This window comes from Nyctibius grandis, chromosome 23 (assembly GCF_013368605.1).
Source record: "Nyctibius grandis isolate bNycGra1 chromosome 23, bNycGra1.pri, whole genome shotgun sequence".
Lineage (NCBI taxonomy): Eukaryota > Metazoa > Chordata > Aves > Nyctibiiformes > Nyctibiidae > Nyctibius > Nyctibius grandis.
The window spans coordinates 4,448,913-4,464,310 of record NC_090680.1 but is presented as its reverse complement, the minus strand read 5'-3'; the positions used below and the strand labels follow the sequence as shown (position 1 = coordinate 4,464,310).

General features: G+C 44.0%; 1 protein-coding gene across 10 annotated transcripts in view; it reads left to right on the top strand.

Moving 5' to 3' along the window:
* GRAMD1C (GRAM domain containing 1C) overlaps window positions 1–15,398 on the top strand; it is a 56,369-nt gene that overhangs the window by 24,128 nt on the left and 16,843 nt on the right. For 9 of the 10 annotated variants that reach the window (XR_011049685.1, XM_068417506.1, XM_068417501.1 and 6 more), the window contains 4 exons: window positions 595–675; window positions 7,070–7,188; window positions 8,334–8,454; window positions 14,180–14,342. Coding sequence is in view for 9 of the 10 variants with exons in the window: in XM_068417506.1 (XP_068273607.1) it covers window positions 595–675; window positions 7,070–7,188; window positions 8,334–8,454; window positions 14,180–14,342 (484 nt within the window). In the remaining variant the exon portion in view is untranslated. The remainder of the gene's footprint in view (window positions 1–594; window positions 676–7,069; window positions 7,189–8,333; window positions 8,455–14,179; window positions 14,343–15,398) is intronic. The other variant, XM_068417508.1, reaches the window with a different exon arrangement.

The window sequence follows — 15,398 nt, the reverse complement described above, 5'->3', positions numbered from 1 at the left end:
TTTCCAGGGTGAAGGGAGCTGTTCCTTGAAGGAACTGTGATTCCTCATTTTGGCTGTTCCCTCTCAATTTATTAAATGTTAACTTACATCATCAAGGAAGATAAACCTCTCTCTCTGCTAAACAAACTTTCAAATGGCAAAGATTCTAATACTGCAAATGATGCATCTGATTTGATCTCCTATTTTAATTTCACATCTTCTCAAGTGAAAAGATTAGTAAAAGGAGCATGTGGCAGAAGGATGGAGAGGGCTGTGGCCTGTAAGAAACAGGCGTATGCATCTCTGATTTGTTCCACCTCCTATTTGGAAGTGGGAGAAAGGTTTAGCTGTGTAGTTAGTTGAGGGTGAGCTCTTCCAATTGCAATTGGATGCCCAGAAGAGCAAGTGTCTTTATACATTATGTGGATATTGGGGAGCTAACTCTTACTTATTAAAAGTGATATGAAGTGTGGAGTGTGAGGAATATGAGCCCAGGTTTGCTGAATGTGGGAGGAGCATTGCTGAAAACCTTAGGATATTCAAAATACAAGGAAGCATTCTGGGTTTCTTGAAAATCCCTACAAGTGAGCTTTTTGCACCTTGTTTTTCCTGCAGTTTTTTTTCACGTCGTTCAGTGCAAGAGACAGAAGCTACCTCAGTATCTTCCGCTTATGGCAGAATGTGTTGCTGGATAAGGTAAGTTTGTAAGTGTTGGTACCTGTGGTTAAGTAATAAAATAATCTTTTTCTAATGTAAGCAGCTGTGTCCTTGGAGGATAAGAGACTTTCCTTAGTTAGCTTTTCCTTTCTGACACAGAATTCTAATCTGATATTCTCCTTCAGCTCCTTGTACTTTAGATCCCAGATAAACTTCTCATCCTCTCCTTCTCATACTGCCACCTACAACTTTGCTGTTGATGGAGCATTTTGTTGTTGAAGATAGGTTGCATGCTTCTCTTCACTACCAACTCAAGCAGATGTTACTTAATTGGCAGGCATTTGCTTCACATTTTCTATGGCTAATTTGGGGTCAAAGGCAAGAGGCTTTTGCAGTGAAAGCTTTTTTTTCTTTTTAAGGAAGAAGCCAGAAGTTGCTTTCTCAGATAAGTTAGCTGAACCTTTGCCAGCCAACTCATTACAACTCCCTTGACCTTGAATAAATGCAACAAAGGCAGGCTGTACGATATGGAAGTGTATTTTGGCAACTTCTGCTAGTTAGCTTGATTTATATTGCAATTTGTGGACACTTAAGCTAATCTTCTTTCTAAAAATGTACTGACACTTTTGCAGAACATCACTGCAAGTAATGCAATTTTTGTAAACCAGTTCCTTCCTATTTATGGCTCTTGTTTAAATATTTCAACACAGTTGCAACTGAACACGGAAATATCCATATAGAACTCAGCGCTACAGTGGTCCCCAAAGGCTTAAAGCTGTCACACTACTTATATGTAGTCCCCACACAAATTTTTTTGTTAGATGAATTTTTAGGGCAGACTTGAGGCACTTGCCAAACAAATCCGAAAATAAAGGAAAGTGCCAGTTAAGGCAAAACTAATGTTTCCTGCAAGTCTCTTATCCCTCATATCAAGTGCTATTTAACTGTAACATTATGACCATCTTGTCTTTAATCCAGCAGCAGCACTGCAAAACCCACAATGTACTATGTCATCTTTTGACTGAAATGTGCAACTGGAAATGATTTTGTTTTCTTTCTTTAGGCAAAGTTTGTCAGGAATGGTAATTATCTTATTCGGTTGGTTGGTGTGTGATGCTGGAGGGTGAATGTGTGGGCATTCAGGTATACAAACCTATCCAAGGGGCTGGAGCAGAGGCAACAAGCTTTGTGCTGTTCAGTATTAGTTTTTCCCGTGTGTTTCTACTCTTTGACACTGAAATGAGTGTCACATTAGGAACAATTTTTCACTTCAGAGCAGTAACTAAAGGATACATATGAAAGTAGAAGGCACGGACTGCATGTAAGATGAGATGAATTAAACCAGCAGGTTTTAGGGTGCATCTGAGTAGCTTGGGAACTCTTCTTATTCTTTCTATTATTCTCCTATTCTTTCTGTCTAACCTTGCTGTTAGCTTTCTTGCATCCTCGCTGAAGTATGCTGAAAGATAAGTCTGTTGTGAATATCTGCTTGGTTGTAAAACAGAGCATTGCCATGAGGTGTATGTAGGGCTTTTTAATGCATATTTGGAGCTGCTTATTGAAACAAGATTTCTGTTAGGTTGAGCTCCTACTTCTGCAGTGTAGTAGTGACTTCTGATTCTCTGTTAGAACGTGTTGGAGTCACCTGTCAGCCTGCCTTATGATTCTTTACTGCTTAACCAAACTAGATCAAGCTATAGAAGGGCACTGAGGAGTTGAAAGTAGAAACTGAAGTTGCTAGAGCTGGATCCACTGATTCTGCTACAGTGACAGCTGTCCTCTGACCTGTTGCTAAAAGAAAGCCCTTGGTGCATCCAAGCGGTTTTGCTGCTTTCTCCCCACCACCCCATGGTAAGGACAGCATACATTTGAAGTATCTCATATGTCTGAGGCTCTGGCGTGGTATGCAATGCCCTGAGTATGTGAAGCCTGGTGTTTCTGGACTCCAGTGGTCAAAGGGATCCCCATAAGAATTTGTAAGGCTTGTGACAAAAATCCAAATCTCACTCTGGAGCCAATTCCAAAAGGAGCTGGTTGTGGTGTTTCCTCTGCAGATAGCTAAGTATTTTAAAGCCTGTGGATAACTTAGTTATTAGCTGGAGTGTGTCTGCTAGGCCTGGAGATGACATCCAACTGTTAGATTATGAAATAAAGTTGTTCTGGTGTCACCAGGAGTATAACTGAATGTATCTGTCACAGTGCTGGTTTGTGCCGCCTGATGGTGAATAATCCCCAATTTGCAGGATTTGGATCCAGGAGGTTGGGATTGCATTCGCTTCAAATTATGTTTGTGCAGAAGGGGTTTTCAGTTACTGCCTCTGGCCTCTTCAGCTCTTCCTGGGCATAGATTTTGTGTTGTGAGGTCTAACCTCTGAGGAGTGACCTGTCTGATTTACCTGATACACATTAAGCTTTCACCACCTGCAGAACTTCTCTGTAGGGTCAGCATGCCCTTTCCCAGATCTCCATCTTGTGGCCATTCTGCCTTGTACTTCTCAAGTATCGCATGTCCCTGACAGTTGAACAAGTCTTCTGTAAAGTCCCTTTCTATTAGAAATGACTTGTGTTGTGTAAGAAAAACAGTAAATGGTTACATGCTACTCGATGCCTAAGCTTACTTCGGCCATCAGATGCTCTCCCCCAACTTTGTGTCACTGTTCTGATACGACTTCTAGTCCTCTTAGGTGAGTTATAATTCTCTAGCTCATAGCTTCTCCTTCAGATCTTGCTCACAGTACTACACTGTGCATTTGGTGCCCTTCAACTTTGGTCCCATGAGAGTCAGTGGGTACCTTCCTCTTAAGATGGTCCTTTCTTAGGCTATTTTTTTTTTTAAATGTCTGTGTAAAGACTTTTTTTCTTTCAAGAAAAATTCCACTTTTTTTTTTCCATTCCTATTGCAAAATGTGCTCAGAATGAGCCTCATAGACTTTTACTTTGCCATTGTCTTTTAAATGCTCCTGGTCGAAGGGGAAGCATCATGGAAAATAAGGAATCATTAATGTAGGTCTGGAAGAGACATGACACCAGTCTTGATAAAACAGATAGCGGCTTCCACATCTACCGAGGCTTTCAATAATACAACAGTTTATAAAATCAGCCAAAATACCTGTTTTGCAACAGGCTTTCCAGATTGGTAAAATAAGTTTACTAATGGCTGCTATTGACAGTAAGAGCATTGCCATTTACAATTCTGCTTTATTATTCTAAAGCTTATGGGTGTCAAATATCCTTCCAGTTTAAGGGAGAAGGAACAAATTAAAATCTAATTAGGCAGGTCATTCAAATCCCAAACAAACACAGCACTCCTTATTTCTAATGGAACAAGATCTTAACTTAATCGGTCTCAGCTCCCATAAGTCCTCTTCCTCAGAGTTGGATTTATTTTCCTATTGTTCTTCTTACGCTTTGCTGGGTAGAGATTTGCACCTATCTCCAGAGACATTGTATCAGGTAAGCCTAGAGGTGTGAGAAGGGACCAGAATTTCTGATGAGCTGAGCTGCTTGTGGCAAACTGCTACCAGGACAGCAGCTTCTCTGGGAAGGTGGTGGAAAAGAGATGTTTGTTTGCACCTTTTTGTGCAAGGAGAGTTGTTTTAGGAGATCAGAGAGGGCTTGGGTTGATTCTGACCTCCGTGTTTGGGCAGTTAGAGGCAGAGTTTGCTGTTTGCCAGAATTCCACATCAGAGTTGGGTGGAGCGTGGTGTGTGGTGGGGGGTTTTCTCCGGAGTAAGCCTGTGTGGAGTGTCTTGTTCTTGCTTCTGCATCTTTCCATAGGGGGTAAAAATCAGTGGCTTTGTTTATGTCGGTGGTATTCTGTAGTATTGCTTGTGCTCTGCCACCACTTTGTCTAGCATGAAACGAAGTATTGATGTTTTATGCTCCTGATTGAAAAGGCAGAAACACATCCCAGCTGCTTCTTGTAGCCTTTGTTTTTGTATACAAAGAGTAACGAGGAAAAGCCCAGCACAGACCATCACCTTGAGCTGGCAAAGTAATTCATGTTTAGATTCCGCCTTTCAAGCTTCAGAGCGTCTCAAACCATCCTCTCAGAAGCAGAAGCCTGACCCAGAAAATTTGTGCCCTTTGCCTTCAGAACTAATCCTTTCTGATACAATAAAGCAAGTCTGGTTTGATCTTGGGCTGTGACCATTAACAACTTATTATATCTAGCTGAGCTAGGAATAATTGAGCAGAGTGCAAGAATCCTGTTTTAGAAGCTGAAGTTGGTAACGTTGACTCCACAGAACAGGAGGAAACAGCTTTATAGATTCCTAAAATGCATAGCTTACTTTCTCTGCTTCCCTCAAGCCATTGAGCTCTCTGTACAAGGGCAGCCTGATCTGCCCACAGACCTGGAGCAGAACGTGCTAGTGAATTTAATTAGCAACATTAGCTATTTCCAGTTATTTTCTTATGAATCAATGGAAATAAATTATGGAAATAAAGGCACTGGCAATATTGGGCAACAGAAGTGAGAGTGGCTTTGTTTCTGTCCTTTAATTTCTAGTTGAAAGGTGTATCTTATTTTGAAACCATGTAATGCTGACTCTTGTTTCGAGCCGTTTAATGGGAACAGCTGTAGGTAGTTGTTTGTGGTTATGAGTTTACTGCTCATGCCTGGGGAAAGCACGGCAGCTGTGTGTTGCTGCGTGTGTTTGTAGCACTACACTGCTTTGTAGAACAAACCCCCGTGGCAGAGGGAGGCTGGCGTGAGCTGTTAGGACCCTTGCTTTAGATGTGTTTTGTGTTTTCGTGTTTACTTTGTCCTCGGTAGGATTAAATACCTTGAAACTGATCTCTACCAATAGGATGCTGTGCCAGCCGCTTTCTGCAAAGCCTGAAACCTCCTTGTGTTGGAAACATACCCGAGGGAAAAACCCCTCCTGGAGAGTCCCGGGCCGGGCCGGGTTTGCCCTGGCCCCCGCACGCTTTCCCCCCGTTGGGGGGCAGCGGCTGCGATGTAGTGCGGGGGTCCCGCCTCGATGGCGGGGGGGCAGCGGGACGCCCGTGGGTGTCCTGGCGGCGGGCGCTGTGGCGATGCCCGCGAGTGCCCCGCTGCCCACCTCCGGGCCGGGCGGAGCGCGGCGGCTGCCGGGCAAGGCGCTGCCCCGGCCCCGCTGCCGGGAGCCGCCGCGGGCGGGCGGGGGGGCGGCCCCGGCCGGGCCCTGCCGCCCAGCAGGAAGTGGGAGCGCGGCGGCGGCCGGCGAGGCCGGGGGTGGCCCGGGAGCGGCGGTGGGCGGCGGGGAGAAGCGGCAGGTTTGTGGCGGTGCGGGGCGAGAGGCGGCCTGCGGGCGGGGAGCGGCGGGAGGGCGCCGGGGGCGTAGGCGGGCGGCACTGACAGTCCTGCCCGTGGGTCAGCGCTGTGCGTCCGTTCAGAATTGCGGGCAGTGTAACGCGGAGGAGGTGGGGAGGATCATCTAAAAGCCCGTTCAATAATGCATGGGTGTTTAACGCGATCATTTCATGCAAATAGTGAGCAGTGCTTGTGTTACTGCCTCGTTAGCGCAGTTCTGTTCCCTTGATCAATATGGATTGTGGCCGAGGCACATTTTCCAGTGTGTGTCTCTTGTTAAAATCGCTGGTATTGCCTCTGAGCTCTGCTAAATCCCAGAACCTTCATTCCTCTTTTTTTTGTTGTTTTCTCCCCCTTTACAGCTGAAGTGGACTTTGAAACTAGTTGCTTACATTGCCGATAGGAGTTTGTCATACTGCTTTCACTTCCTGACTTTCCTGATGATCTGAGAGAATTTAAATCTATCCCAGTAGCTGTGAGTTAATGGAGCGGGGCAGAGAGATTATAGTGAAAGAGAAGAGTAGCTAGTGGTGAGTCAAGGTAACACTGTTACCGAGCAAAAGCAACTATTTGATGTATAGAGGGTTCTGGTGGTGTTCCAAAGCGAGGATGTCCTGTCCCACCTTGGCGAAGTGGACCTAGACACCACTGTCTAGTGACTGAAACGCCGGCCTCTCACCGTTTGTAAAGTGCTCTGAGCATCCTGAGGAAACAGGCATGGATCTATTAAGCAGCTTGTCCAAGATCAAAGAGGGAGTCCGTGGCTGTCTGCTAGTTACTGGTCTTGTGCCATATCGAGTGAAATTCAAGAGGGAGCTACCCTGAAGATATCTGTAAAAACATTGGTGACGCGTGAAGAAGTAAGCAGTGGCTACAAGTGTGTGTTTTCTTGAAATAACAGTTTTTTCCTCATGTCTGGTGTTATTGGTTGAAGAGTGATGGGTTGGGAACGTGGAGTAGATGGGAGTACAGTTCCCCAAAATGCTGAAATCCAATCTTGAAATGTGATACCTCAATGCTTTCAGCCCTTGTCAGAATTGAAGTTAAGGGCTGTGGCGTAATTCAGACTTCTTACTGCTCAACTCCTGTGCCTTACTGTCCCATACCATAGCTCTTGACTAGCTTGCTTTCTTTCAGAGGCTGAGCAAGCAGGAATTCTGGCAGCTGGTGCACCAGAGCTATGGCTCCGAGCTGGGCCTGAACAGCGAGGAGATGGAAAGCTTCCACTCATCATCTGAGGACAACGGGCAGTCTCGGTAAGGAGAGGCTATAAAGCTTGTTCTCTCGGGGAGAAGCAGTGTCCTCTTTCTTAGAAATTCTTTTTCCAAAGTGCTGCTGTAGCCTTACCAGAAGGGTTAAGCCTATAGTAACAGAATGCAAAGAACTGACCTGCATAAACTGAGCATGCATAAAAACTTAATTGTGTTCGCTGTCTGAAATAGTAGGAGCACAGCTGAGGCCCCTTGGAGGAGGGAGATGGGAAGACCTTGTTCTCCCTGGGTCTGCTTGCAGATATCAACAGGATAGCTTAAATAGCACCCTTTTGTTATGGTGGTATCTAGTCAGGATCTGTGTGCCCTTCAATAGCATGGGAGGGCTGAAGGGAATGGAGCTATATATGATGTTCAGACACTTTTCCTCTCCTCTGTGGAGACTGAAACACTTGCTTTGCTTTGTTCTGATGGCTGAGGTCTTACCTTATTTTTGTCTTGTGCTCACCTTGAATTAGGAAGCTGGAATAATCAACTGTATGTGGATTTTTTTTTTTCTGTAAATAGTTGCCTTGATTTCTTGGAACAAATGTGAACTAACTTATGAACTGCCAGTGTCAATCTAATAATGGGGCTTTAATTTTTATATCTGTATATCAATAAGTATGGCTCTGCAAAACTGAACAATGTGATTTATGTCTCTTTTCAATGCTGTGTTATCTGAGTATGTTTGTTAGAAAAAAAAAGACATCTTAAGTTCCCTGCAAGCTTCAAAAGATGTCCCATTAAATATTTCCTGGGTTTTTTTCCTTTAAAAAATGTACTGCTTTGCAACTCTGGAATAAAGGATGCAGGAAAAAAATTATTGTCTCAAGCTTGCTTAAAACATTTTCTTCCCAAATTTGTTCTAATCTACCTGTTTCCTCCTTTTTCCACACCACTCACTTTCTCTGATTCACCAGTGCTTGGTTTTACTAACCTTGTGGTCAGAAGCTGAATCTTCTGAAAGGTGGCTGGGGTGAAGAAAATGACTTGAGAGGTTAATGAGCTGGATGTGGGAAGAATGAGTTGGTAGTTTTTAATATTAGCTGAACAGCCATGGTTTGAATGCAAAAATCCCACGTGAGAAACTTTCTCAGGTTTTTCAGCACTTATATCTCCAAAGATGTCTTCCTTTTTGCTTTGGACAGATCCAGCATTTGTGATGATTCTGGAGAAAGGGACGAAAAACTACCTAAAATGATTGGTTTAGTTCGGGAACCCACGCCTCAGACAGAAGGAGAGTCGCTCAACAGACACGTGTTGCCTGGAGTAAGTGCTGACACAGCCTTTCTTGCTGTTTGTAACTGATGAGCATATATGCTTAACTTGTATAGCTGTAAGTGTAGGATGCATGGGGATTGTAACTTCTAAAGAAGCCTGTGAGGATTCATAATAGTCTAGGAGGTTTTCACGTCAGAAATTTAGTACTAATATCTTCAGGTTTCAAAAATATTTCTTGAATTTGGAAATTAACAAACTTCTGTATAAGAGAATATTGTTAGTGTGAGTTTCAGCAATGTCCTATCACTAATTCATGCATGACCTGACTAGAATGCTGGTGTGTTTGCGCTGGTCTTTTTTCTGTTTGTTTTTTAAACAAAATTAACTCTGTTTTTTGGTGGTTTTTATGCCAGTGCTTTGAAAGCAATACCTTGGTTCACTTCCAATGCTTTCTTGCTTGTGCTATTTGTTGTTTAAAAGATATCTCCTCTTATACTTCTGTCTCTCCTATACATGAGGTTCATTACAGGGCAGTTAGGCTGTGTTATCCTTGCCTTCAAAGGTCAGTTAATCTGCTGTTGTGAATATATGAAACCTTTTATTTAAGTTTGTGGAAATGTTTCAGAAGGAAGGGAAAAAAAAAGCCCACCCTTGATATAATAAAGATGGATTTCCCCTTCATACCTTGGGTTAATACAACTGAACATACAACTTGAATCCTGTGTCCAATTCTGGGCCCCGCACTTCAAGAAAGATGTTGAGGTGTTGGAGCGAGTCCAGAGGAGGGCGACCAAGCTGGTGAAGGGTCTGGAGGGTCTGACCTACGAGGAACGGCTGAGGGAGCTGGGGGTGTTTAGCCTGGAGAAGAGGAGGCTCAGAGGTGACCTTAGTGCAGTCTACAACTACCTGAAGGGAGGTTGTAGTAAAGTGGGAGTCGGCCTCTTCTCCCGGGCAACTAGCGATAGGACAAGAGGACACAGCCTCAAGTTTCGCCAGGGGAGGTTCAGGTTGGACATTAGGAAGAATTTCTTTTCAGAAAGGGTTATTAGACATTGGAATGGGCTGCCCAGGGAGGTGGTGGAGTCACCATCTCTGGATGTGTTTAAGAAAAGACTGGACATGGCACTTAGTGCCATGGTCTAGTTGACAGGGTGGTGTCAGGGCAACGGTTGGACTTGATGATCCCAGAGGTCTCTTCCAGCCTGGTTGATTCTGTGATTCTGTAACAAGCGTGGGTGCTTCACTCGTGATGTATGAATTTGTGGATGTATTTGGCTGGTTGGGAGGGCAGATGCATTAGTAGCAGTATCTGAGGTGTACACAGTGCCTCGCACAGTGGCTGGGACTCCTGTGTGTAGTTGTAGTCCTAAAAGGTTACGGACATTTTCTCTTGGTTAATAGATACCCCAAGGGGGAAAGATCTTGGAAGAGCAAATAAAGCACTAACGCATTTCTTGTAAACTTCACTAGGGTTGGGTATCTAATTGCTGTTTCTGCTTTAGAAAATTTGAGGAGGGAAGAAAGTAGATGCTTGTAATACTCTTTACCACCGTATAAATCTTCTGGCTTTTGTCACTTGCTAAAACTGATCTGGAGGTTAAGCAGGCTTTAAATTGTTTTGCTGAAATACAAGTTAATGGCTAGAGACTCATACCCAGCAAATGATACTGGTATTTGTCAGATGTTAAAAGCTTACCTGATCAGATGATGGGTATCCCTTACGGAAATCCTACCAGTATAAACCAAGATTTTTGGAGAGCTGTAAGGGAGGCCTGTGAATGCTGCTGGAATTTGAGCTCTTCAGCATAACTAAAAATCTACCCAGTTAGCCTTGGCTTGGACTTGTAAGTCTTATTTGCACAAGAACAAGCCATTTAAAAATAATTGCTATGCCTGGAAAAGAAGTGTTTTGTTTACCTATTGGATGCCACACCCAGAGATGTCTCTTGCAGGTGCTAAATCTAATTGGGCATGTTGGTAAGCAGTAGTGCCTGGGGATTTGGTCTGTACTCAAGGAAAAACGCTAGGATTCTCCCTTGAATAAACTGCTTTTTAAAAAGTCCTTTAATTATGGCGTAAAAGTGCAGTCTTGATAAATGTGTAACTGAACTGTTCAGCTTACTGTTTCAGTGTAACTAAAATACGTGATTGTGTTCAGCTATATGTGTCACTTGGCACTTCTCAAGAACATTGACGTGCTCTTCACAACCCCAGGATTGCAGCCTATGTTGTAGAAGCACAGGGGCAATAGGAGGAGGCAGTAGTGCTTAGAATGTATTTATCAAAAGCCATGGCACTGATGACATGAAAAGCATTTAATCACCTTCCAAAGATGGGAGAGAAACAGACTTAACCCCTTCTTTCCTGCTCTGGTAGGCAAAGTAAGTCCCAAAGCTCTCTTCAGAGGGAGATCTGGAATGATGGAGGTGTTGGCTATAGTACTTGACCTGTCTTGGAAAAAATATTGTTGATAGCTTTCAATAGTAGATTAAGGAAAGTCTGCGAGTAACACGAGGCATGGCATGTGCGTTCACAGTTTGGGAACCACCTTATTGCCTGTCTGATTCAACCATCTTCTTCCCTCCACCCCTTGTAGGGAGGCCTTCCAGTCCTGGAGCTTGCTGTTCACAGGTTAAAAAAACTGAGAAGCCTTGACGCAGAGCCTTAGCAGTAATGGACTAGCTTAGGAGATAAATGTACATCAGGAAGAAATCATCCCTCTTTAATTCCAGCTGACATATCTTAAAATCGTTACTCTTTAGGGAAAAAAAAAAAAATAGAAACAAGAAGACTCTGTTTGAGTTGATCAATTATTCCAAAAGCCTCAACATGAATTTCATTTTCCCTAACATCATGAAAGGCTTTTTTGTAGGAGCTGTTGCTCTAGGCTTCTGACTTGAGCCTGACTTTCCTGCTCTGTGCATGGCATTGTGGGGCTGCTCGTATGCTGCTGTTGGGAGCTCCACCTGTTCACTAGAGCCCTAATCTTCATCAAAATGTTATGAGAGTTCCTTGGATTTGTGCTGAATCTGTGTCAATTTTTAGGTTCTTTAACCACAACTAGCTGCTTTCTGTCTTCCGTCTGTATTGGTAGAATATTTTTGACATGGAAACGTTGGTTCTGTCCTAGTTCCTGTTGTGTGATTGAGTATAACTTCAGGCATGGTAGCTCCTTTCAAGAGGAGCATTTGGTAATTGATCTGCTTTTCTGATGCAGTCATCCTTTTTTTTTGATCTTGAGGAAGTATTTTTGCCTGCTTGTGCTGCAGTCAAATTCATGTCTGTCTCTGTTTTCCAGTCACTCACCTTCTACTAACAGCCCTCAGTTGCACAAAAAAGTAGATGGTCTTTATTTTGAAAAAAGCCAATAAGTACAGGAAGTACATGATGACTATTCAAGTAGCGGATGCTCTTGCTTTTTTGAGTCAGTGCTGAATAATCTGGTATTACAGAATCACAGAATGTCGGGGATTGGAAGGGACCTCGAAAGATCATCTAGCCCAATCCCCCTGCTGAAGCAGGATTACCTAGATCATATCACACAGGAATGCATCCAGACGGGTTTTGAATGTCTCCAGAGAAGGAGACTCCACAACCTCTCTGGGCAGCCTGTGCCAGTGTTCGGTCACGCTCACTGAATCCATCTCATCTATCCACCGGGTTACGTCCTCATAAAAGGCTATCAAGTTGGTTAAGCATGACTTCCCCTTGGTGAAGCCATGTTGACTGCCCCTAATGATCCTCTTATCCTTGATGTGCCTAGAGACAGCACCAAGGACAAGTTGTTCCATCACCTTTCCAGGGATGGAGGTGAGGCTGACCGGTCTATAGTTCCCCGGGTCCTCCTTCTTGCACTTGTTGAAGACTGGAGTGACATTCGCTTTCCTCCAGTCCTCAGGCACCTCTCCCGTTCCCCACGACTTAGCAAAGATGATGGAGAGTGGCCTAGCAATGACTTCCACCAGCTCCCTCAGCACCCGCGGGTGCATCCCATCAAGGCCCATGGATTTATGGATGTCCAAATTGCTTAATTGGTCCCTGACCCAGCCCTCATGAATCAAGACAGATTCCTCCTCTACCCTGACTTCCTCTGGGGCCTCAGGGGTCCGGGGCTCCTCAGGACAGCCTCCAGCAGTATAGACAGAGGCAAAGAAGGCATTCAGTAACTCCCCTTCTTTTTATCCTCTGTCTCCAGGGCCCCCACCTCATTCATCAGTGGGCCTACATTGCCTCTAGTGTTGACTTTACCTGCAATGTATTTGAAGAAGCCCTTTCTGTTGTCCTTGACCTCTCTTGCAAGGTTTAATTCCAAGGAGGCCTTAGCTTTCCTAGTTGCTTCCCTACATCCTCTGACAACAGACTTATATTCCTCCCAAGTGGCCAGCCCCTCCTTCCATGATCTGTACACTCCCTTCTTCCACTTGAGTTTGCCCAGCAGTTCCCTGTTTAACCATGCAGGTCTCCTGGTACCCTTTCTTGACTTCCTACCTGTTGGGATGCTCTGATCTAGAGCGCGGAAGAAGCAGTCCTTGAATGCTAACCAACTATCTTGGGCCCCCTTACCTTCTAGTACCCTGTCCCATGGGATTTCCCCCAGCAATTGCTTGAAAAGGCCAAAGTTGGCCCTACTGAAGTCCAGGGTTGTGATTCTGCTAGATGAGTATTTATCTAGACAGCATTGCTGATGAATTGGAACTCCTCAGTTGAGGCCTGATCTTATTTATTATGGTCCATGTACTACTGCATATGGGGGGGCTGTACTACCATTCATCCCAGCTGTTCCACTGGAGGCAATGGGAACTTTGAGGAGAGGTTTGGAATGAAAACTGTGATTCGTAGCTAGCAGCCAAGCTTTTTGGGTGTCATTTTGAGATATACAAACCTTGGGCATACAGTTTGGCTAGACGTTACTTCTGGAAGCGTGCAATGGCAGGTGAGCTTAGCCACCAGTTATTGTGGTTTAGGGTTAAGAGCTGCATCATTGATTCAGTGTCTGATGTTTTGGGGGATGTCCTGCTTAGGTATTGGAGATGGCAAATGACAGTCCGTTGCTTTGTTCCTGAGAAGTAACATTTTATAGGCAGGATGGCTCTGGACAGTGTTTTAAAACTTTTTTTTTTGTCAAAGGGTAATGGAGCCCTACAAAATAAGAACACCTTTAAATATATAATTGGGATGATCTAATCTTTCTGAAAAAGGGAGGCACTGCCTATTTCATTGTGCTTCCCCTCAGGGTTGTTGGTAAACTGGCAGGAAAAAGCTAATCTGATCAATAAAAAGTAAATAATCTGTGTTAGGTTGATGAATTTATAAATCACAGAATCAACCAGGTTGGAAGAGCCCTCTGGGATCATCGAGTCCAACCGTTGCCCTGACACCACCCTGTCAACTAGACCATGGCACTAAGTGCCATGTCCAGTCTTTTCTTATGTTAGTGTTGATGCAGGGAAGGAGACCAAACTGTGCAGGTGGGTGCAAGGGGCCTGGGTAGGCAATAAACTGTCCCTTTTAAGGCAGCCGTAGGTATGACAGCACAGATGAGTGAGTCTGTCCCTTCTTACAAGGGTAAAGTGAAAGTTTGAAATAAAGAGGAAGGGAGGTTGGCTGGGGTAAGGGAACAAGGGAGAAATTAGTGCTTGACTGTGTAGTAATTGAGCAGATAAAACTTGTGGCTTCCTTTTTATGGCTTTCTCCTTTGAAGGTAGCTTTCTGGGGTTTTTTTTAAATGGTCTGTGATTACTGATACTTTTTTTTTTTCTCTTGGTTGTTTCAGGTGGAGGAGGCCCCAAGTGAGAAGCAAATAAAGAAGAGCCCTCTTCCATCTCCAGAAAGAAAACCTGTTAAGCTGGTCAGGAGCAGGTCTTTAGAAAAGTCCTTGGACCTGAATGAGAATGAAAATCTTCCAGAGAAGAGCAGTGCCTCAGACAGTGAAGAAGGTAAATCTCTTAACAGCTGGGATCTGTAAGACAAACTGACTGGTGTTCCATCTCACTTGTGGAGTAAGTTAGAGAACTTTCTGGTCTTATGAAACTTGTTTGCTCATTTGTTTCACGGACTTGTAGCAAAAACATCTTTGTATCTTAGTTTCTGGGGAGAAGAAAAAAGTTGTTGTTGGGGGTGTTTAGAATGAAAATCAGTTGTGGTTTTGCTTTTTCTCCTTTGGTGGGTAAAGAGTTGCTAACAGCTTAAACAACAACAAAAAAAAGAGTTTCTTGACAATATGATGGTGTTTGTTCAGTTCCCGTGCTCTCATGGGTATTTCAAATATTTTACTTTCCTTTGTTTTCACTTCTTGGGAACTGAGGGGAAACATTTCAGATTGTTCTCCAGTTTCTGAAGGATTCCCCAACCTTCCCCACTGCCCCCTGCTTCTTTACACTTCTACTTTCTTAAGACATAATATATAGGCTTCAATGTTATCGATGGAGTAAACTGAGGAGCTCGCTGAGAAGTCCAGGCGAGCTTTCCAGCTTTCAGGAGTGTGTTGTGCATATTCTGAATCTGGTCTGAAGATGAAAAACCTGAACATGTATCTTGGAGCAGCTTATACTTTGTGTACCAATAGAGTTAGTATCTTAATGGATCCTAATATACCATCGTCATAACTTGTACCTTATTACCCAGTACAAGATGAGAAGAAACTTGGATACCACAGTAGTGTAGAGGTTGTAACTTCACTGTTATGGGCTTCCTTTCCTCTCCTCACTGTAGGAGAGAAAAGCGTAGCTGTGTGTCTCATAGTGGTTTTGGTGTGAGCGTTTTTGCTATGGCTGGGGAGAGAGTAAGGCCAGAGCATGCTTTCTACCCAGGCTGGATGACAGTGAGACTTGTGTTGAGGTCTGTGGGTGCTTGTTCCGTGGTCCCACAATAGCCCCTGACAAGTTCTTGCTCTCTAAGGTTATCTTTTCACTTGCTGTGGGGAACTTTTCTGTGCCAAAGGGCAGTAGTTGTTCAAACAGCTCACTGAAGTTGTGGTGGACGTTCTGTTAAAT